Source organism: Echiichthys vipera (genome assembly GCF_963691815.1).
Source record: "Echiichthys vipera genome assembly, chromosome: 15".
Classification (NCBI taxonomy): domain Eukaryota; kingdom Metazoa; phylum Chordata; class Actinopteri; order Perciformes; family Trachinidae; genus Echiichthys; species Echiichthys vipera.
The window spans coordinates 5,351,710-5,375,447 of NC_139840.1; the positions used below are offsets into that span (position 1 = coordinate 5,351,710).

At 43.3% G+C, this 23,738-nt stretch overlaps 1 protein-coding gene across 1 annotated transcript in view; it reads left to right on the plus strand.

Moving 5' to 3' along the window:
• Positions 1-23,738, plus strand: part of LOC310958311 (neuropilin-1a-like) — a 90,827-nt gene that overhangs the window by 19,826 nt on the left and 47,263 nt on the right. The window contains exons 3-4 of the mRNA XM_083929205.1: positions 7,661-7,842; positions 17,458-17,685. Of these exons, the coding sequence (XP_083785331.1) occupies positions 7,661-7,842; positions 17,458-17,685 (410 nt within the window). The remainder of the gene's footprint in view (positions 1-7,660; positions 7,843-17,457; positions 17,686-23,738) is intronic.

Consider the following 23,738-nt stretch of genomic DNA (forward strand, 5'->3'; position numbering starts at 1 on the left):
TAAAGGAAATCACTACATGAAGTAGAAGTAGATGAGGCCTGTTGGGGGTGGGGGGGGGGGTGATGCTGCTTGATCAAACTTTAACTCCTGAAAATGTGGCTCGGGTGCATCAAAAGCGGAACGTTTCCCCTTGAAGCCACATGGTTTACAGAGATGTGCAACATTTTTGGAAGAATCTTTTAATGTCTGGAGAGGAAGTTGGAGAGCAGACGGTGTTTGCACAGAAATATCCAGATGAAGGGAAAAAGACGTGGATGGAATAAATGAAGGACAGAAGGGGAGAGGTGTGACGCTGCTGTGCAGGAACATTGAGTCACTCCCAGCTTTAGCGTTGCTTTGCAGGAGGTAAATGTAAGAACTCAAACTTCGCCCCGTAAACGCTCCTGTGATAACTTCCAGATGTCTGTTAAGAGGTTACCCGCGGGGGCTATGCAACACAACACAGCACTGGAGAGCATGTTAACGAGCCGTAGTGTACGAGCGGAGCAGGGTGAGGGTGTCTGCTGAGGGCTCAGTACTCCAGTAGCTGAGGAAGGAGGCGGGGAGGAATGCAGCAAAAAATTCCCCTTCTCTGTCTGGATCTGATTTATTTAAAGAGATAATCTTCCACATCCCCATTTTTTGTGTTACATTTGGTAACATTGTGGGTGCCAAGTGGTCACTGCTTTGGACAGTTTGCTTTGCACTTATTTAATGTAGCTTTTTATTTGATTTTTAATCAGCCATTTGGGAAATTGCTGCTAACTTGTGATGATTTGAAATAGAGCGTTATTTGTGCTGCTTTAAGGGTAAAGTCAAGGGTGTGGTTCTGGGTTCAGAAGTAGGGGGAAGTGGAAATGCTATTGACACAACAATCTAAACTCACGGTCCGCTGACTCACTTGTTCTGGAGCTTCTGAATGAATCCCAGTCTTCATCACCAGAGGGTGTTTGACCAGTCATCATGGAACTACAGAAGTTTGAACTTTATTATTATTGACATGTAACTCATAGTGTTGCATTTGCATCTTTAAAGGTGCTGTACTCGAAATAATGAAAAATCCGTCCGGCCTGTGATTGCCTCCACACGGTTCTCACTTCTGACGTGACAAGCAAACATGGAAGTGGCTGAACCATAACGGCAGGCAGAGCGCAGTGCAGGGCGTACACGCACACATGGCCACAGAGGGAGAGGGAGAGTGACTTATTCACTGCTGAGGACACCATTACTCCACTATATCTCGTATTAGTAGTTTTAGTTTGCTGCTGTGTTAATGTTCTGAATATTGAGTACAGCTCCTTTAACAAAAGAATCAATTATTGCGTCAAATGCACTGACCTTCATCTTATCTTTGATCATTCAACTCTAGCTATATAAGAGGAATATTACAATTACAGTCAGTCACCTGTAAATCAAATTGTAATTTTTTTTTGAGCGCGTTCATCAGCTTTTTTCTTCTGTGTTATCATGGACAGAATGTAAAAGTGTTTAGTGGCTTTTTAGTGAGTAAATAAAACTGTAATCACCCTCCATCCCTATGGAAATTGCACCCATGGATAAAGAACATCATTTGGTCTCAGTCTTAAAGTATTTTCTCAGTAAAAACAGCTCATTCTGTTAGATTCTGTGGCATACATTAACAGATTTGGTGTGTTTTTGTGCATTAATTAGTGGTATAGAGTTCCTGAAGTCGCTTTCCCTCGCACTTCCTGTGACTGGTTAAGGTTACTGTTATTACGGTTGACATTTAGCCCGTTTGCACGACCGTTCTGTACATTCCTACTTCTACTACTTCTGTTGGTAACAGCGCCGGTGGTAATCTCATAAAATGTTAATTCAAACATCTGTTGTTGGGGCCCCCACATGGAATGGCAGTCGTTTTTACCCTTGAGCAAGGCATTTGCTACGGACAGCTGCATTTGCAGGGCATGACTCGCTGGTGTGGTTTATTAATGAATGAATAAATGTGAGGGGACGGAGAGGGGACTGCAGGGCTGCAGACTGAGAGACTCTCCTTAACTAGAGTGTGAAGGAACAGACCCACTTCATTAGACGGCCTGTCTCTGTAAACACTGACTGCCTCCAGGACGAGCTGGAGTGACTGATTGAGTGAGTGTAGCCATCTGCATGCACACACACACACACACACACACACACACACACACACACACACACACACACACACACACACACACAACCTCCATCTCCCCACGGCTTTTATTTTATGAGCCTCCGTAAGGAAAGAGGAGGGGGAGGGAGTCGGCGGTTTGATACTATGAATAAAAATGCCATCACCGAAACATCACCGTCGGCTCTAAGACTTTACAAGTGAGCGCTTAAGTCCATTCCTCACCGGGCATGTCAAGCTTTCTGCGCACACATGGAGACTAAGACTGAGACACAAAGAAAAATAAAGTCAGAGACGGAGAGGGAAAGAACAGACTTTGTACACCTCCAGCTCAAATACCTCGATTTAAATGTCGAGAACATTGTTTATGCCCTGAGCTGTCAGCGCTGCTGCAGCTCTGATGTGCGTGAACACACTTGCCTGAGAATTACTGTGTGTTCGACAGCGTGGAGATTTGACAAATGTTTCTGTTATTGTTGATTTTGTGTATTAATCTCATTGGATATTCATGTTTTCAGCTCATGGAGCTGCATTAATACGCAGGTTGACATCAGTTAAGTGAAAGTGAATGACTCGTTGTATGTTATAGACAAAGTTTTAATTCCAAAATCTCACTTTAATTCACAGTGAGTTTGAAGTTTTTCTAAGAATATTAGAATATTTGGGGCGGCAGTAGCTCAGTCCATAGGTGGCTTGGCTGGGAACCTGAGGGTCACCGGTTTGAGTCCCTGTGTGGACCATGAATGGAGCGTAGACTGGTGGCTGGAGAGGTGCCAGTTCATCTCCTGGGCACTGCCGAGGTGCTGTTGAGCAAGGCACCGAACTCCCAACTGCACGGGGCGCCGCCAGCCCCCTCGCTCTGACATCTCTCCATTGGTTGCATGTATATAGGTCCTGTCTGTGCATGTGTGTGTGTGTTTCGGGCCTGTGTGTGTGTGTAACATGAAAAAACTATAATAGAGTGAAAAAATCGAATTTCCCCGTTGCGGAATTAATAAAGAAATTCTTCTTCTTATTATTATTATTAATTATCTGCACTTTACATCATTATTCTGTATTTTTAGAGGTATATGGTTCTATTCTAACAATTACTATGTGTTAAAAGTAGAAGATTATAATTAATAGGGTCATTTCTCTTCAATGTTGATTATGGTAAATAGAATTACCAGTGTATCTATGTTTTTAATGTCTTTCAGCATTTAGCTGTTGTTAAAAGACATTTTCCAGCTCCCCTGCTGCCACAAAACATCCTTTTCTTTTCTTTTTGTTACACTTTTGTGTTTTTTTACAAGTGACTGATCTCATAATGTTTCTCTATCTTTACAGTTTTGGGCTCTGCTGTTTTGTGCTGCTGGTGTTGAATATGTATTGATTTCTTTATGAAATTTTAATTATGTGTTTTGCTCCCTGGAACTTCTCCTGTAAGCTCTTGTTAGATTCTGCTGTATTGATCAGGTCTCTCTCAAAGGGAAACATCTTTTTGCTGCTTTCTGTTGAAAGTTAAAAAGTACAACATCGTCAGTTTTCTGCATGTACTGCAGGGGCGTCTTTGGGGCCTATAGTGGCCCAAGAAGAATACCATATAACAACAATTGTCTGCCTCTTCACTGTAATATAGACAAAATAAAGAATGGATCTTTTTTTTTATTGCTTTTTACATTAAGAAATGAGGCTTGTGTGGATTAAACCTCTTTAAATATGTATTGAAACGTTATATTTCAAGTTAAAGAATCGTCTGTTTACAAAATGAAGACAATCAGACACACATTTGTTCTCTGTGATACACTGCAGCTCTGTCTGTCTACCTGTTATCCACGTGCCCGGCGTTTACACAGATAGACACCATTAAATCACGATGGCTGTGAGAGATTTGAGGGAGAAAAACAAATTTCTCACGTCAGAGTCATAAAGAGGCTCTTTGAAAACCATCACCTAACAAGCTCTTCTGTCTGCACGCTAATGTTGTTAGCCATGAGGAAAATCAGCAGTCAACAGCTGAATTCCTTGAGTCTGAGACAAGCTGACTGTCTGGTGTTCAGCTCAAACCTGCGGAGGAAGCTGCTCGCCGTTTGAGAACACTATTGCTAGTTTTGGTCCGTTCAGCCGTAGCATGAAAGGCTAAACCTAGCGCGGTTATTTATCTGCCTAGGTCAGGAGGCCTGTTTTTGAATGCGTATTTCTGTGGGGAATTAGACATACATGCCACACATTCTTACCTGAGAGCTTTTACTGCTGATCAGCAAGCCACCGTACCCAGGGAGTGTCTGATACTCTGCCCCGATTCATGAGCAAAAGTCTCTGTTCTCTTGTCAGAGAGGTCAGAGGTCAGACAGAGACCCCAAAGCTGGTATGGATTTTCTGTCTCGTTCGAGAACAACGCAGCTGATACAGACACTCGCGTCCAGCTTCTCCATTGTACTACTTTATCCTTTTCAACTTTAGATATAGACCAGGCAAAGCTGTTTCCACAGCTGCCTGCAAAAGGAAGACGCTTGTTATTTAGCATAACAAGTTCTGTGTGTTGTGCTTTATTGGTATAGCACTTATCTAAATAGTCAAAAAGTGGTCTCAGACAGCATGGCAACAATAAAAGACAAATGTCCAAACGAAGAATGTCAGATGTGACAATCATGGGAAAAGAATGCAGACAAAAACACTTGTCTGCATTCTATACTATATAGCACACTATAGCACAAAACAGCTATATGAGGACTGTAAAAATAGCTTTAGAAACAATGTGCTGTAAATGTTGATTTACGTGTTCCACATAAGATGTTCCAGTCTTAATGTCTGAGGCATCATAGATTACATCCGCTGGGTTTTCCCATCCTGACAGACAGACAGAGGCTGGCAGTATCTGAGGCTGGGTCAGGACTGATTTTCAGCACAGATTATCTGTCCATCTTTACAGTCTGATATTAGCCGTCCTGATGGTATCACACGTGGCTGAAATGTGTGACCAGGTATGCAAAGTCTAAACAAGTGTGAAGGGAAAACTGACGGGCAATAAGTAGAGTATTATAGAGAAGTGCTTTTTCCATCTGAGAAGTCCAGACAGCAGTAATGTCACAGAAGTCAGCATGCCACTGCAGTGAAACATACAATACTGAGTACACACTTGCACACGCTTGAGACGTTGTGAAGCGGACAGTGGGTGGACAGAGGGGTGTCGGCTGGTAAAGGATGAGGTGCTGCAGTGGCGGTGGGAGGTCCAAACAGACGGAAGAGACTGATGAGGTCTCTCAGTGCGCTCAGTGGGATCCTCAGAGCCTCCCAGTACTTTATACTGCCATGTTCACATTTCTGTTCGCTGCATCACTCTCTCTCTCTCTCTCTCTCTCTCTCTCTCTCTCTCTGTCTGTCCCTTTCTCACAGAATAGCCTCTGTCCAATATCCAGTCACACTACACTTTCCTCAATCGGATTTATTTTTCCTATTTCCACACACATAGTTGAGACATAGATGTTTTCTTATCACTGAGAACAGCAAAAACATGCACACGAGGTCATTTTTCACTTCAGATCTAGACCAGGGGATATACAGAACTAAAACATGTGGTTGCATATCTTACTTACGTGGGAATGGGAATCTCTGAATGTGCACACAATCTGGAGACACACACTCACATGTTCCTTACACTCCGATCTATACATTGAATGTATCTTCCATCTTCATCTGTGACGATATACATTGATCTTTTCACCATGCAAAAAAAGGCAGATGAGCAGATGTTGCCGTTCCCCCGCCATACATTGAATAATTCACCATACAGCTGCTGTATCTGAGAGTCTCCTTCGCTGTGAAATGCTCAGTTCTGCTGCTGCGACGTGGAAATCTTCCATCGTTCACTTGAGACAGCTGTCGTGATTTAGAGTCCCACTGCAGCGTCAGTTATGGACAAGACAAAACATTGTTAACAAAGCCCATCAGCTGACCAGATTGGTATTTGGGGAAACGCCTCAAGTCAGTCAAATTCCGGAAGCACTCAGTGTCCAAAACATGTCCGAGAAAAACAGATATGGCATCTTTTGTTGTGGTTTCACACTTTGGGTGTGTCTTTTAAGCTTCACTAACAGTTACAGTATAGTGGGGGTTATGTTCAAATATATATATAAAGAGTTATTTATAGTATATGTTCCCAGTACATGTTTATTCATGACAACAGACAAGAAACAAGAACATTTACACTAAGAAGTAGAAGTAATCAGCACTGATCTAGCAGCAGCTAAAATATCTCTTGGATGGGCCGAGTTCCAAAATATTTGAGCCTACATTTCCCATAATGCAGCTTGATACCTCATGCCTCCAGTTCGTAACACCGTCTTTCTGTTAAACATCTGTACTAAAGTGAATTTCTTTTGTAAAAAATAGGTGGGCTGCCTCTATAAATTGCAGAGTAGCAGAGTTTTGGGACGGATACATTAGGCTGAGACACAACAATTACCCCTGCATGTGTTCAACAGCTGTGTGCATTCAAGCAAAGATGCAGAAAGGACTCACACAACAAACCCCGGTGCCCAATAATCCCCTGGGGAAGATGAATGTAACAAAGCAAGCGCAAATTTGCATTAGGTGCGACCACTTCACGCATGCACACACACTACCTCACAAACACTTGACCTCCATTGCAATTTTCAGCATCAGAGTTTGTATATTGTGTGTGTGTGTGTGTGTGTGTTTGTGCAGGGGGTTCTAACTCACTGTTTATACATATAACTGCCAAAAGTAATGCACTGTAATCTGTGTGTAATCCACATATTTATTACTGTAGAGATGACATCTGGAGCAAAGAAAGAAATCAGGTGTCGTAGTGTAAGATGGGTCCCAAAACACAGGACTTTCACCCCAGGGGCATGGGATGATCGTGTCCCTTAAGTACTAAGCATGCATCAACATTCTTTTCTAACCCTAACAAAGTCGTTTTGATCCCTAACCCTAACCGTCACCTTTTGTTGCCTAAACCAAGCGGTTGCGGACGACTTTTGATCGCCGTTACACATAATTTTTTATAAGATATCAAATTGTTGTGCATAATTTTATGTGAGCTATCATACGAAACTGTTGATGAGATGCGTGTGAGTGTGTGTGTGTGTGTCTGTATGTCTGTCTGTGTGTGTGTGTGTGTGTGTGTGTGTGTGTGTGTGTGTGTGTGTGTGTGTGTGTGTGTGTGTGTGTGTGTTTGTCTGTCTGTCTGTGCGTGTGTGTGCGTGTGCATGTGTCTGTCTGTCTTTCTACAAAGTTTGTCATGTTAAGTGAACCCGTTGAGATGTTATTTGCCTTTTTGTCATCGGCCTCTCCCACTGCTACACCTCCTTTCAGAGACAAACTCACACCATCTCACACAAACACGCACAAACACAAAGACTTGATCTCCATCCACCAAAGGGTGTGAAATAATAATTCGACCAACAGAGCGTGCTTTAGAGCTGCTGATCACTGCTAACAAGATCATTATGAGCTCATATTCATCCAAATATCAGCCCGGCAGTATTTAGCCCCTATGTTCTTTGCAACAACCTACAGTAAACCTGCATCTCCTCTCTCCTCCTTCAGGTACGACTATGTGGAGGTGTACAACGGTGGGGATGAGCTTTCACCCATGTTGGGGAAGTTCTGCGGGAAGATCGCACCGTCTCCGATCATCTCCAGCGGCAGCCAGCTCCTCATCAAGTTTGTCTCTGACTATGAGACACACGGGGCGGGATTCTCTGTTCGCTACGAGGTCTTCAAGACAGGTATTTAGTGATCTGTGCTTTGGTGATATAACCGCAGAAATGTCTTTGTTGTAGCTGCTTGTATTTGACAGCAGCATCAGCTAAAAGCCTAAACTAGACCAGAAGCTGCAGTCGCTCCGCTGTTAACACACCGCTGAACGTGATGAATCGCCTCATGGAAAGCAGCCAATTTAAATTCAATTGTAGTTTAGCCAGGTTTCCACAGGTTTGTTCTGTAGCTTTTTGGATCGATGGCATGAATCACCTTGCTACTTGCTCTTACGACAAATTATCTGCAGTAAACATTTTTTCATTTTTACATATTTCAGGAGACTGGTAGGCTGCTCAAGGGCAGCAGGGATGATACAGTTTTGATCATTCCTGTCCCCTGTGACTTAAAGGGAAATCTGTTGTTGTGTTTTTGTCATAAAGGTTAACTGATGAGTAAAAAGATATCAGACGGGGCGAGAAACACAATCATACAAGTTGTAAACAAACCCCAAAGGTTCCCACAAAACAAAGGCAAATGCTAAAATTATCCCATGGCTGTGAAGAAGTTCTCAGCATATCAGGTGAAAGGTGAAAAGCAAAAAATGATTATATGACGTCATGTGAACCAAGTACTATGACAATGGCATGTTATATATATATATATATATATATATATGTAAAAGCAATCACACAGTCTAAAATACTGTGGAAATCTGAGTTATTCTTTATACCAAATCAATTAACACAATTATCCGTTTCCTTACATGTTTGCTCAAACCATCATTCTAAAATAACCTCTCAGAGAATAAAGTAAAGTCCAAGGTTGTCCAAACAGCCTGAGCTGAACCTCTGGTGCACTGACCTCTACGCCTGCAAGTTAAATAAACTCAAACACCCAGAATGCTATTGGAGGAACATTGAGTCCCAGCAGAGGCAGGATGCAAGCAGGACAGACCTAAATAAACACTGCCTGTCAAGGAAGGAACCCTGCTCCTGTGTCCTACATTTGTATTTGCTCTTCCCTCTTGGGTCCACTTGAGTATCTGCCAAACGCTGTGTCTCCTGTGACCACTTCAGTTTCCACCAAAAGGGACTGGAATAAAGGAGATAAAAAAGGGAACATGCGATTATGTGAGACTCCTCTTCTTGTTTGCACCCCTGAGAGCAATAACCATTCACGGAATCACAGGATCCAGGAAAAAGAATCCCCGGGTGGGCTGGTGTTGAAAGTATTGTAAGATGAAAAATGGATAAGCGAGCGCTTTTTTGTATTTAAATGAGGAGTAAGGCAGAAATACAAGTAGGGTTAGGGGCCCAATTCACACTGGAGCTTCTCCAGGCTGTGCACTGCTGTCTGTTCTCTCTGAACTACAAAGTATGGCCCTGTTTCTGATACACCTTTCAAAATCCGCCCGTATCGACTTTAATTTCAGGGTGCAAAGTGGAGCCGTGACTGATGAATGACAGGATGTTATTAGAAAGTCAGTGTAATAAATCTTTAAAAGCAGGTCAGCAGAGTTTCACCTTAGAAGGAGCGTTGGTCCTGAACATTTTTTTGGTTGGGTTTTCTAAAGATATAGCGTCCACATACAATAGATGTGATGAGTTATATCTGAGCTCTGTTCGCTGTATAATGATCAAACTGGGATCCAAAGTACATTCATAGTAAAGTACGGGTCACCAGGGCAAATGCTTTCAGAAAAGATCCAGCTTCTCTCTCTCTCTCCCGTTCAGACTTCCAGCAGCTTGAGATCTGACGGACCAATCACAACTGTTTAACTCATGTTGGACGGGACAGTGCCACCGTCCACTCTTAGCCGTCCAGAGTTGTCAACCAGTTACACTCTGTTTCCATCTTCAGTCTGACATTGCCTGCACTCTGTTTTCCATGGGGAAGGAGATTCGATTTTCCCTAACCAATCACAAGAGATTGCCGCTCCGATCCTCAATCCTGTGGCTCTTCAAGACTTTACAAAAGGTTATTGGACCAAATAGAAAGGATTCTTACAGTGAAAAGAGTCATTTCATGGACAATCTCAGAACCCATTGGCTACCTGTCTAACAGCAGATAAGCCTCTTGGGTCAGGCGGTTAATATTTTGGGCTTTCAGCAGATATCCAGGCCAAGACTTCCTCTTCCGAGTGGAGGTCATTTTTGAAGGACAGAGTAGCAACACCAGACACGATAATGGAGTTGGAGTTGAGAGATGGCATCTCTATAAACAGATATCTGCATATGAATGCAGCTAGATAATAACAAGTGAAAAGCTAAATCGTCATCAGACAATAGCCTGTGATTGCATGACGTGCCAATGCGTTCTGCCTCTTTTGCTCTCCACACAGACTGTTTACCTGCATGCAACCAAAGCATGCTTAAACCAAATTGGTTGATGCTACTCGTGCTACAAACGGAAACCAAACCACTTTCACTCAAAACAATCTATTCCATTCCAGAGACTAAAGACTCTCTGTGGTAGCAACCGAGTAGTTCACAGTGGAACATGACAGAGCCTATTATGTAAGCATGTTTAGCTAACTTGGTAATGATTGGCCAGGGAGTGCTGTCTTAGTAAACACCATGGCAAACATACAGCTTGACAACGCATGCCGCCGATTGGTTAATGGCCAGTACCCCGCGGCACTTAATGGCTCATGTGTGTTTTTAACCAAGATACAGATTCATGTCACAATGCCAGAGAAATTGGCCAAATCTGAGGAGGGAATCTCAAATGCTTATTAGTCTGGGCCCTTTCAGTTCATTTTCGACTCCAAAGGGCATTATCAACGGTGCAGAATGCCTCTGGACACAATTGGATAGACCTACAACTAATCAGAGGCATGAAACATGACCTTAAACCAGTCGAAGCAACAAAGCGGCGGTGCTTGCTCAGTGGAAAACACTGACCACTGGCTAAGTAACTTTTTCAAATTACAGCTAAACAGTACACTAAAATGCGTTTCTGAAAATATTTTATGTGAGAAAAAGGGAATACAGGTACAGGATCTAAAAAAACTGCCCTATCTGCACCTGCAGATTGGATGCTAACGCTGTCAATCATCGTCTTAAACCCAACCCGCATGAGATCAATGGTTGTGATTGGTCCATACAGGGCCAGGACGACTGGAAATATGTCTGAATGGGAGAGGAGAGTATCTGCCAGAACACATTAAACACGTGTTTGGCAGATTTCTCTGGTTTCCAGGATCATTTTAGTGTACTGTTTAGCTGTTATTTGATACATTGCTGCCATTGTTTTCCCGCTTCACCGCCCCAGCTTGCATGTGCAGCTCAGTGCTACATTGTTTCATTGCTAACCTAATTGTGTCTAGAGACATTTTGGTGTGCACTCCTGATAACGCTACTCTGGGATCGAAAATTAGCTGAGCTACAGAATTATATGCATTTGCAAATTCTTCTAGTGATGTCAGGTTATTTGGATGCACTCACGCACAACAAATATAGCTGCTGCTTTCCCTCCTTGTGTTTGTCAGCTCGTCAAAGCAACTGTCTTCCTGTTGTTGTTGTTGAGCATGTCCGGCCGCCCTCTCCTCTTTACCGGCTACTGTTCTGCTGCAGCACAGGCGCTTCAGAACGAGATGGGAATTGTATTTTATTGCTGTTCTTATATGTTCTGTTTTGCAATTCAGTGTGTGTGAGAGGTGTGTGTGTGTGTGTGTGTGTGTGTGTGTGTGTGTGTGTCAGCAGACAGGTGCATGGGACCCCAGGCTCATTTAGCTAATGGGCTGTTTGTCCTTGGAGGCAACAGGGGTGACCCACAGATGAGATGGATGCTCTGGCACTGAAGAGGGGCTTTGAAACTAGGACAGCATGTATGTGGGGGGAGTCAGTGTGTGTTGGCCTCAATATGGGTCCTCTCCCCTCGAACAAGTTAAAAACAGCACTTGTACTCACTCAGGTAATCCCCCTGCCATGTTGCTGCCTTGCTTCTCGCCACATTTAAAATCCATTACAGTCAGAGCGGCATATTGAAAGTCGCTGCTAAATGGAGCTGCTGCTCTGGTTCCAAACAGGCTGTTCACTCTGTTGAGACCTCCCTCTTTGTCTCTTTCTCTCTGCCTGTGTTTGTCCTCTGATCTCATGGTAAACCTCGGAGTATCACAGCGACAAAATTAAACCACATTTTTAAAATTTATGTATTTGTATTGTATCGATTTTTTACAAAACCAAATCAAACATTTAATAAATACTGAAGGTGAAGTGATTATGAAAGTGAGAAAAACGACAGGCCTAAGGTATTATTAAGGCATGCTATAAAAAAAAACCCCAGATAAAACAATTAAAAAACATTTAATCTACAGCTTGTAATGGGATCAGGTCAGGGGGCACTGGCCCCTTCCCTACCCCCACTACTTCCGGCACCCTTGCTCAGACTGCACCCATCTTTGAACTTGGCCTTCATTTACATCTCTACACACTACATACCTGTAACCTTATGTAATTGTATATCTTGCACAGTTGTGACGCTATCACAGTTAAAAAAATCTGTCCACACCTAGAGTTGTTCCGATACTGATTGAAATGAAATTTTTTATTAATTTGTCACATGACAATAGCTCATTCAAGCTACGAAGGGAAACAATAACACATGCAGAGTGTAACGTTAGTCACAGCTAACTAACATGCATTAATTAATAGTATTACAATTGTACATTTTAATATTCTATATTGGAAAATCCAACAATTATACTGTTGATGTGTACAGTGTGCACATTTGACTTATATTTCCAAATACACAAGTTCAGGTTTCAGAATGCGTACTGGTATGAGAACATCACTACCACAGACAGACTTTTATCACTCCTCAAGACCGGACTGACCTTTCAGGTGGACCAGCTATTAACATTTGAGTAATAAGTAAATTAGGACAAAATTATCACTTATTCCTTTTCCTGCCAACTGTCAACATTGGTTTGTTGTAACCGGGAACCCAATAGATTTATGCAAAAGAAGTATGTTTAAGATAAAATAATGGGATTATCATTAACTATCCCCCAAAATGACATTCTTGTGAAGACCACAATCTTTTTTAGTTACCTAGACTTAATGGAAAAAAACATTATTTTCTTGGCAGTGTTCAAGCCTATTATTAGACAGGACGATCAGGAAATGGGGTGAGAGAGAGAGGGGGGAGACTTGCAGCAAATGTGCCTCGAGGACCTTCAGCCTCTTTACATGGGGCGACTGCTCTAACCACTGTGCCACCGGCCGCCCCAGACTTAATGTAATATTACCTATAGATGTTATACAGATCAGGAAATGCTCATATGTTTGTTGTTTTTGGGGGTTATTTTAAGTCTGCTTGTTTTGACACATGGACACACCTTTTTTGCATTTGGCTGTGTCATCATCCCTCTCTCTTTACCTCTCCTCCCTTCTGTCCGTCTCCCTCATCCACATCTGTCATTATGAAGAGAAAAGCCCCAAACACCACCACAAAACGCCATAACCCTCAGCTCAGTTTGGCCTTAAAGATAGCGTTTGGCAGTAGCGGGTAACTCTCTGGACTAATGAGCGTGGGGCTGTAAATCTCCGACGCTTCCCCCTCTCATGGCCGTGACTCCGCCCTCTGCCGACCACAGAACACACATCGTTTATGAATAATAGTCGAATGACTTCCTAGAACTATTATTTGCACCAACTTTCTCATTTCATTGCAGGTTTTCAAACAGAAAACACATGTCTCAGGGGTGTAGTCGACAGCGCGGAGGGATGTTTTTCCAACTCTGAGCCACAGTTGATTGAAGGGTCGTTGATAAAAAAGATGAAAGAGAGAAAGATGGATGGACAGAGAATGAGAGATGAGAGCAATGTTCCATGTTGTTGAAGAAAAGTACACACTCATTAGTTGCATTACACAGGAACAGATGTGCTTGAACACACAATATATGCAACGGGAACAAACACTTTCAAATATGCAAACACAGTCTCGCATGGCACATTTATCCAGCTTGTTGTCTTTGGGGGGGCAGAGGGGAGACATTTCAACAGCGAGAATTTTCTTTCCTCCACCGAGGAAGGGATTTTGTGGCTATACGTTCAGCTTTTTTACAGATACAATGAACTTTGATGGACACTTCCGTCACAGCGCAAGGGACAAATCATGTGTTTTTAGTGTGGAATCAAGATTTTGTAACATTTCTGAACTTTATTGTTTCCTTCTCATGAGTTTATGCACTTTTGGGAAGTCAACAAAGTCGGTTTTGAAGGTACTTAGGCCCTGAACGCTTTCTAGTTTACCACACTGTTGATGCAGCGGTTTGTATGAAGTTATTCCACCTCTGAGATGTTTACTTGCTTGTCTTCAGATCAAAAGTCGCTCTGTTTCTCTCGTCCACGACACTCTGAAAAGACTCAGCTGGTGATGGGATAAGAAAATGAACTTCAGTGATCCGTAAAGGTTCAGTTATTACAAATAAATTGTTATTTTCCAGCCATTATATGAACTTTCAAGGCCATTTCTGCCCTGAAATCATAATTTCCGACCTTGATAGACATGCAGCAGCATCAATTTCTCATGAGGCATAGATTTACTCAAGCCATCTGCACATTTGACACACGCACACGCTCTCTGGAAAGTGTGCCAGCTGAGCCGGATCGAAGCCTGCCTCATCCCCTCCCGTCCACATCATTTATCATGTCGCCCTTTTAATGACACCACCTGTGTCAACAGTAAGGGGTCCACCGGAGTGTGTGTGTGTGTGTGTATGCGGATTCATGTGTACAGCCACGCTCAGATAACATGCAGGTCACATCTGGCCTAGCACCTTAAGAACCTCTAACACACACACAAGCACACACACACACACACACACACATAAACACACCACTTGTGCCTCCAAGGGATGCTTGACCCTCGTCCATGCCTCGTGTCGTCTTTCACCCACAGAGATCAGTCACCGTCTTGTAAACTCGCTCATGTCACTTTACGACAAGAGAGGTGTGAACTGCCAGCCGCCAGTTGACTGATGCGAGCCGACACAGAGATATTTCATGAGCGCTATCGACAGCGTGGATGAGACTGCGGAGAAAACAGCTTGTGTACAAAAAAAACCCCACCATTGACACAACAGCTGCCGCGTTCGACTCGCTGCAGTTTGTACTTCTATCAGGGGACATTCAAATCTTACCGCTTAGTGGAGTTTTTGTTGATTTTCAAATGTTGTGTGCTTAAAAAGGGTTTTATTGAATTAACCTGCAATCCAGAGGAGCATGCAATGCTTACGCGGAATTACGAGGCATGGTCTCTCTTGCATAATGCTCTGTTTGCTTTTGTAACATCATGAGCAAAGTCCCAAAGTGCCAACACTAACACATCATCACAAGCTACACGGAAACCTTGCAAACATGAATGCTTCAACAAACTGTCCTTCTATGTTATGTGACTTATACATGGAAATAAATAGGACTGTTGCTTTAAAACGTGAAGATCAATACGTTAATTAAATATGTTACCTACAGCATATGCTGTTGTATTATTACAATAATATAACAGCATACAATAATTACGTCTCAGCAGGGACCCATCTCTCATCTCAGGATGCTGAGATGGGTCTCACAATCCAACATGGCGGTGACATGATCAACAGTAATTAAAGCTGTAGGAATACACTGTTTATTCTCCCCTCTGTCTTATTTGTATCTGTATAAAAAAGAATGGAGGTAGCATACCCAGGTCCGTTCTCTCAACTTGATTCAATCGATCTTGCCTGCGGGAGTGGCCATCTTGTCAGACTCCTCCTAATTTCCTCTTACCAAAAAAAGGGCATGTATGTGGTGTTGGGGTGAGGGGCATACGTCCATCTGGCTGACATAAACCTCCGAGGAGAAGTGAGGGCCAGAGTCTAGCTGTCACTCAAGAGGCCGCACCCCTAATTATTCATAAACTTTAACCTCTCATAAAATAAAAACTAGCCTGGCACAACCGCCTAAACACACAGACTAGAATGTTTTTTTGGACCAGGCCTTAAACAGGTTTAATGATGCTGTGAAAACAGCCCGTTTAACATGGGGGTCAATGAGAAACTGCTCTATTATGAAACCTGCCCCTAGTGGACACTCAGAGAACGGCAGTTTTTGGCACTTCCTGATTGGATCAAACAGGAAGTCACTGTGTTGGGGGCTTGGGCATTATCTTTTACATATTAATCACAGAGCATCAAGAATAATCAGATCAAGAGGACATCATTAAAATGCCTCAGAAAAATACGTATACTATGTAAAGTGTTAAAGATAATATTGAAACCTGAGATGGACAATGCAACACACAGTATAAAACAGCGCTGATGTTTTGTGAGTGTGTGCGTGTGTGTGTGTGTGTGTGTGTGTGCGTGCATGCGTGCGTGCGTGTGTGTGTGTGTGCATTTGGATGTGTCTAATGAGCTAATAAGGTTGTATTTGTCCGTCTACGAGTGTGTGTGTGTGTGTGTGTGTGTGTGTGTTGGTGTTTGTAGACCATGATCAGTGTCTGTTAACAGCCTCTCAGTGTCTGGGACTGTCAATAAATATCTCCCCTCCCCAGTCACAACACAGACACAGACGGCTCCGACAGGGAGGGGACCAGTTTGTCTGATCGGATGGAGACAGCCTGAGTTGTGCCAATTAAACAAAGGTTATGTTTTAAAAGGTTTTTAGGGCAAATCGGTCACTTTGTCAGGAGCTAGTGGAGGGCTATGTCTTTTCTCACGATGCTGTCATGTGTTTCTTCTACAACAATGGTAAAAGAAAGAGACGTTTCCTGTCTCACTGAGAGATTTTTGCCTGAATTTCCACCATTGTTCAGGAGAAAATCTACTTTTAAGACTCACAAGGACTTTGTCAAAGTAGCTCTTTAGTCTGGTGAAGTCAAGTGAGTGTTTTGAGCTGCCAAATACACCCAGAAAGGTCAAAACTGAATGTGTTCCAGTGTATATGTGCATTTCCAAAATGTCTATACCCATATTTTTGCAGCAAGAAAGACAAAAAGGTCAAAAATAAATAAAATACAGGCTACATAGTCAGTATCAATACAAAGAAAGAATGAGGTTGCCGGTACAAGCGGCCGAAATGTGTTTTCTCAGGAGGGTGGCTGGAGTCTCCCTTAGAGAGAGGGTGAGAAGTTCAGCATCCGTGAGGAACTCGGAGTAGAGCCGCTGCTCCTTTGCATTGAAAGGAGCCAGTTGAGGTGGTTCAGGATCATCTGGTAAGGATGCCCCCTGGGCGCCTCCCTAGGGAGGTGTTCCAGGCACGTCCAGCTGGGAGGAGGCCTCGGGGAAGACCCAGGACCAGGTGGAGAGATTAGATCTCCACACTGGCCTGGGAACGCCTCAGGATCCCCCAGTTAGAGCTGGTTAATGTGGCCCGGGAAAGGGAAGTTTGGGGTCCCCTGCTAAAGCTGCTGCCCCCGCGACCCGACCCCGGATAAGAGGCTGAAGATGAGATGAGATGAGATGAGATGAGAAAGGTGTCAGGAAGTCAGCGTCTCAGCTTTCAGTACCACAAAAACAACACTGGAAGTCATATTTAAATTGAAAGAGATGGTTAAACGCCGGCCCATGAGAGTTCACACCTCTGTCAAAGTGAAAATGAGTCCCTCTGTCCAAACACGTCTTGACACTTTAAAAACCCATCCGTCTTCTCTCCTCGCAGGTCCAGAATGTTCCAGGAACTTTACGGCTCCCAGAGGCATCATCAAGACCCCGGGCTTCCCTGAGAAATACCCCAACAACCTGGACTGCACCTTCATGATCTTCGCCCCCAAGATGTCTGAGATCGTGGTGGAGTTCGACAGCTTCGACATGGAGCCCGACACCACGCCGCCGCCGGGCGCCCTCTGCCGATACGACTGGCTGGAGATCTGGGATGGCTTCCCTGCAGGTGAGGAGAGTGTTCGGCTGAGAAAATTGAGGAAATGTCGGTCAAAGTCTGAGCGGGTATGGCAAATATTAATATATTTCTAGTCGAGTCTTAAAGGAAGACAAGAACAAAGTCAAATAGCACGGAAACAAATGCAAAAATATGATGCAACTACTTGAAATTCCTCGTGTTTTCGCCGGTTTAACCAGGTTTTAATCCACACGCGACGCAAGAAGGGGATTGTAGAAAACACATTTCCTTAATTAGCCTGCATATATTTTATGGCTGCTAACTTTAACTTTAGAAGCGTTTCATGAACTATCAAAGCCTTGTTATTAGCTCCAGGCCCTGTCTAAGAAATGCATTCTAATGGCTGAGGTAAAACAATACAAAACCAGGTCAAAACAAGATACGAAAAAAGCAGAATACTTTTTACTTTCTGAAGCATTTAATGAACTCTCAAGTGCTTTCTCTAGAGCCTCTGTCATGGAAACACACTCCTTGCTGGCTGAAGAGCATAATACAAAATAAGCCCTAAAAATGGATTCACTACCAAAATAGAGCGGTGACATCAAATGGAAAATGTCAGACCTTAAAAACCGAAGGTGAGAAGATTGAAGGGGAAACAACGGGACTGCTCCTCCGCAGGTGGAGGGTAAGAACAGGGAAGATGGGATGCAGATGCAGGGGATAAATATGCACGGCTGTGAAGCAGCAGAGAGAAGCGCTCGGGACGGCTTCCCCCTGCAGATGTTGACAGAAAGCAGACAGAGACGTGTGGAGGTGAAGGGAGGAGAACAAAGGATGGATGGCTTCCCTGTAGGTGGAACGAGCTCAGGTTGAGCGATGGAGGCGAAGGAGGAGGCAGAGGCGAAAAAAAAAGATAAAGACGAAAGGAAGAAATGGCTGAAGTAGTGGAGTAGGGAAGGGAAATGTGTTTACACTTTTATTTTTGGGATGCAACTTTTGTGTTTTTCGCGCATATGTCAGCAATAAAAGGATCGCACTTTACAAAACTTTCCTCGTTTACAAAAGGTTTTACTGAAAATCAGAACTCGGCAGCGCAGCGTGTCAGCTTTCCCGCCTCTCTGATGTTGGAATGAAGATTTTTTTTTAAACTTACCTGACACCTTTGAAAAAACAAATTAAATGAAGCCTTTTTAATGTCTGATTAAACCAGTGTCACTAAACATGCAGATTTTCTCCAATTCCACCAAACAAAACCTTAAAGCCACTTAAACCTTAAAACATGAAACCCAAACTAATCTATACCAAATACTAACGAAGATCCCGTTCTATTTATTGGTTTTAAGTAGTGATGGAGCGATATGTCGCCTGGCCAGTATCATCGGCCGATATTTGCATTTTTTAGGTGCATCATACTGGCCGACGCGAGCTGCTGCGCTCACCGGTAGTTTTTACCGGCATTATTCACAGACAGGCGTCCACAGGCAGCTCCGTGTTGCTGGCGACGCCTTTTTTAAATTCAATAAAATGTTCCTTTTTTTAGAAATTGAGACTCTTAACATTTACTTTCATCATTGTGTTATTTTTACGTTGTAAATCAAAGGAGCAAAAGTGGTTTCGGCTCCAAATATCGGCTCAAGAAAAACAGCAGTCCGTATCGGTCATCGGCTACGGCTGATGGAAAAAAGAAACGGTATCGGCATCGGCCCTAAAAAGAACATATCGGTTGATCCAGAAGATTAATTATTTTTCGACTATTTTCGACCGCCAAGCTAAAACAAAGCTACGTTACAAGGACGTTACATCTGTGTTAATGAAAATAAAAAAAATAAAATATGTGTACAAAACAGCCCAATTATACACGGTAGTGTGGTGGATAGCACTGTCGCCTCACAGCGCGAAGGTTTCAGGTTCGCATCCCGGCCTGGGCCTTTCTGTGTGGAGTTTGCATGTTCTCCCCGTGTCTGCGTGGATTTTCTCCGGTTTCTCCGGTTTCCTCCCACAGTCCAAAGACGTGCAGGTGTTCGGTTCATTGATGACTCTAAATCACCCGTAGGTGTGAATGGTTGTCTGTCTCTGTACGTCTCTATGTGCCCCGCGATAGACTGGCGTCCTCTCCAGGGTGGACCCCGCCTCACGCCCGATGTCAGCTGGGATCGGCTCCAGCCCCCCGCGACCCCGACAGGGACAAACGGTTGAAGATGAATGAATGAATGAACAGCCCAATTAGTTAGAGTCAGATAAGAAGATCAATACCACAAGAAACACGAGGTATTAGCTCAGCACAAAGACTGAAAACACTGGGAAGCAGTTGGTCTGACTCTGACCAAATATATATATATAAAAACACCTGTAGTAGAGCATTAAAAGCCCCCTAGGGAGAAAATAAGCGCACATCCCTTGAGGTTAAACTATTCATTTATCATACAGAACTGTGAGTAACGTACAGAAGCCCACAGTAGATAATAATCATGAAAGGCTCAGCTGTTACTCAGTTGTGTTAATTTCACTCTTTTACTTGAGACTCATCCTCTTGCTCCCGCATGCATGCTGGATGTACTGAAAGAGACTCCTTCACAGCTTGCTCATTGTTCCCTCACCAACCAATTTGGAAAATGGACTCTCTGCACATGAATGACAGCGGTACATCCTGTTCTCCCCTCTGTTCACACTCCTCTCGTCGCTTGGACGGCGTCTCTCAGCTTCCATTGTTGTCTAATTAGCCGTACAGTTTACGCCATTTGGTGAGAGCTACATACCTTGGACAAGCCTGAGGAGGCTGCCAGGATGCCCACAATACTGGCTGCTGTGGCCAAAGCGTTGGCTGATCATTGCCAGGGAGGAGGCTGGCATGAGAACATGAGGGACACAAAGACTGGCACAGGTATACAGACAGTGACATACACTTTAAAGCTGCGCCAGCATACATAACATGCCAGGGCTTTTCCTGTCAAATGATCTGTGTGTGTGTGTGTGTGTGTGTGTGTGTGTGTGTGTGTGTGTGTGTGTGTGTGTGTGTGTGTGTGTGTGTGTGTGTGTGTGTGTGTGTGTGTGTGTGTGTGTGTGTGTGTGTGTGTGTGTGTGTGTGTGTGTGTGTGTGTGTGTGTGTGTGTGTGTGTGTGTGTGTGTGTGTGTGTGTGTGTGTGTGTGTGTGTGCGTTCGTGTGTGTGTGTGCGTTCGTGTGTGTGCGTGTGTGTGTGTGCTTTAAAGCTCTGCATCCCCGTGTTTGCTGAACATGTGTGTCGGCCCAGATAACAAAGCATCACTGCAGCAGGGTGAAGACCGGGATGTCGTTTTTTTTATCCTATCAAACGCATTCGCAATGTTAACACACAAACATTCCCATCATGCACTTGTGTCGTTGCTGGGTTTTTTTCTTTGTCTTTCTTTGTTTGTTTTTTTTCTGGTGGGACATCAGACATACAAACATCTAGGGCTCATTAGCTTTTGATTTAGTCTTTAATCATTTTTGAGGTTATTCATTTTGTTGAGAATCTGTATGTTTTGCAGATTTGTTCACAAAACGACGTTGATCACGGAGAGTTTCAACATCTGCACATCACCTCTCTTTCATGAGCTTAACATATTTGGTTTTTCCGAAGCTCTAACGCACATGTCATGCCTCAGACGGAAGATTGTGGTTTAAAGCCCTGGGGGGGGGGGGGGGGGGGACTGTTACTTACCTAGTAATAAACAAAATCTGTTTTCAAGGTTGAGAGAGAACCTTGAGAAAGCTTTAAATCTCTATCTCGAAAACTACTACCGATGTTTATAATGGTAAAATGCTGCAGCTGAATCTTCTTATTATTATTCCCGATCTGACCGTTCCCTAAATAAATGTAAATTCAGCAATGCTGCTTGAAGGATTTTTCCATTTTAGAGCTGATTGCATCGACAACAGACGGCCCTCCAGCGAGACCGTTTCACAGTAGCTCCGATAAGGCTGAAATCATTCAAAATGTAATCCGTCACAGATTGTCGACTACCTGCTTTAAACTGTAACTGATAAACATAATCCAACAGATTACTCAGAGCTCACCGCATTCCGATATGAGTGCCTCGTGATATTTTTTGCCTGAAATAGTTATGAAAGTAATATATTTGTAACATGTATGACTTCAACATGGAGCGAATGTTCCCTCCTCGAGGCCTCGGGAGGCTGCAGATACAGTATCTCTGTGAAACAGGAGGCTCCACGAGTCTGGCATTGTTTCTCACGGATAAGAACGGGATGAAATGGCCGGCAAACTGTGGGCAGACGGCGGTGTCAGCACAGTGTTTAAGACATGAGACAGTCTGTCGCTGTGTGCCGCGTGGGAGAAAATGATGTTGCTGCGGTGGATCAGGGATATTCAACTGTGGGCTTCTCCCTGGTTTGAACAGGCGACAACACATCAATCCAATTCTAGCCTCACTCCACCGGCTCCCTGTACGTTTGAGAATTGATTTTAAGATTTTACTCATCACTCTTGAGGCTCGTCGAGGTCGAGCCCCAGAATACATTTCAGACACGCTGACCCCATGCGAGCCTGTTCGCAGCCTTAGATCCAAGGGCGGGTCTCTCTGAACTGTTCCGAGGCCGAGGCTCAAAACCAGAGGTGACCGTGCCCACTCCGTCTGAGCGCCTTGGCTTTGGAAGGACCCGCCCGCGAGGATAAGGCTCGCTGAATCCGTATCCTCTTTTAAATCACTTCTTAAAAGTCATCTTTATAGACTTGCCTTCCTGTGATGTTGTCTTTTTGTCGTCTTTTTTATCTTTCTTTGCAAACACCTGAAGCTAATAATCATTTCCTTTGTCCATTAATGATGCCCCTTTTTCCATACAGTGATGTGTAAATATGGTTATGTGATACTGTACTGGACTTCATTATTATTATTATTTGTTTTGTTTTGTCTATACTGTATATATGTGTGTGTGTGTGTGTTTGAGTGCGTGTGTACGTGTGTGCGTGTGCGCGGGGCCAGGCATTTCCCTCAGCTGAAACTTTTATTCCGCTACTCTGCTAAAGTAGCCGAAACAAAAACACTGACATAAATAGGGCCTCTTTCTTATTTTTATTTTTTTTTTGCAACATAAGCTGCGATAAAGCCCCAAAAGTAAACACACATTATTTAGAAATATAATCTACGACACATCATAATTTGGTCAATTCTGTCAGATCTTAGCAGCATCTCCTGTGAGCATTCATCAACCACCATTGTTCTTTTCTGTCTGCTTCTCAATCTTCAATGAACTATTTAACTAATTCACACAGTTGGCCTATTACCCTGGAGTGATGACGAGTTGATTGATTGATTGAAATTCTTTATTGTCATATGCACAAGGGTAGGAATACAAAAGTGCATCAGGACAAAAGGATAACACAAAAAAGACCAAGGGCTTATTTCCATTGTGGTCCCTTCGTAGTGTATGCATTTGTAAGTGTGTGTGTGAGAGTGATGTGTGAGAGTGTGCGTGTGTGTCAAATACAATGTATATGATAGTGTAGGAAGGAAATAAAACAACACAATTCAATCAAGCACATACAAACACACACATATACACACATACACATACATAAGTTAAAAAGATACCAATAAATACCACAATCTTATGACTGTCTGATACCATTTTTTTAAGCCGGTTTTTGAAACTCACTCATTGTCTTCAGATTTGTAGGTAACCCATTCCATAAAGTTACAAGCTTGTGACATGTAAAGGAGGGCTGGAGACCAAATGTTCATGTAACAACCTGGTCTCATAGCTGTGAATGCAAGTGCTGACATGCAGATTTAACACAATACCCTTCACTGTCTGCAGATAAAAGGGTTATTCTTTGCTGCACTCGACAGGGTTTTATACATAAATGATGTTATACCGGTATATCATGTTGGGATAAGTGTCAATGCAATATGTTGTGTAAATGAAAGTTTCTGCTACCTGCCATCTCACCTGTATTCCTGTCTCAAAGGTGTCACATCACTCATGAGAGGTGAGAGACTGACAGGAGATCAGCTGCTCGTTATGTTCGTTCTTCTGAGGACTCTAAGCAACACAGCAGATTAAACCAACTGACTTTAAGTTCTGGGGGGCTTTGAATGGCTTTACATTTTTAGACTTGAGCTCT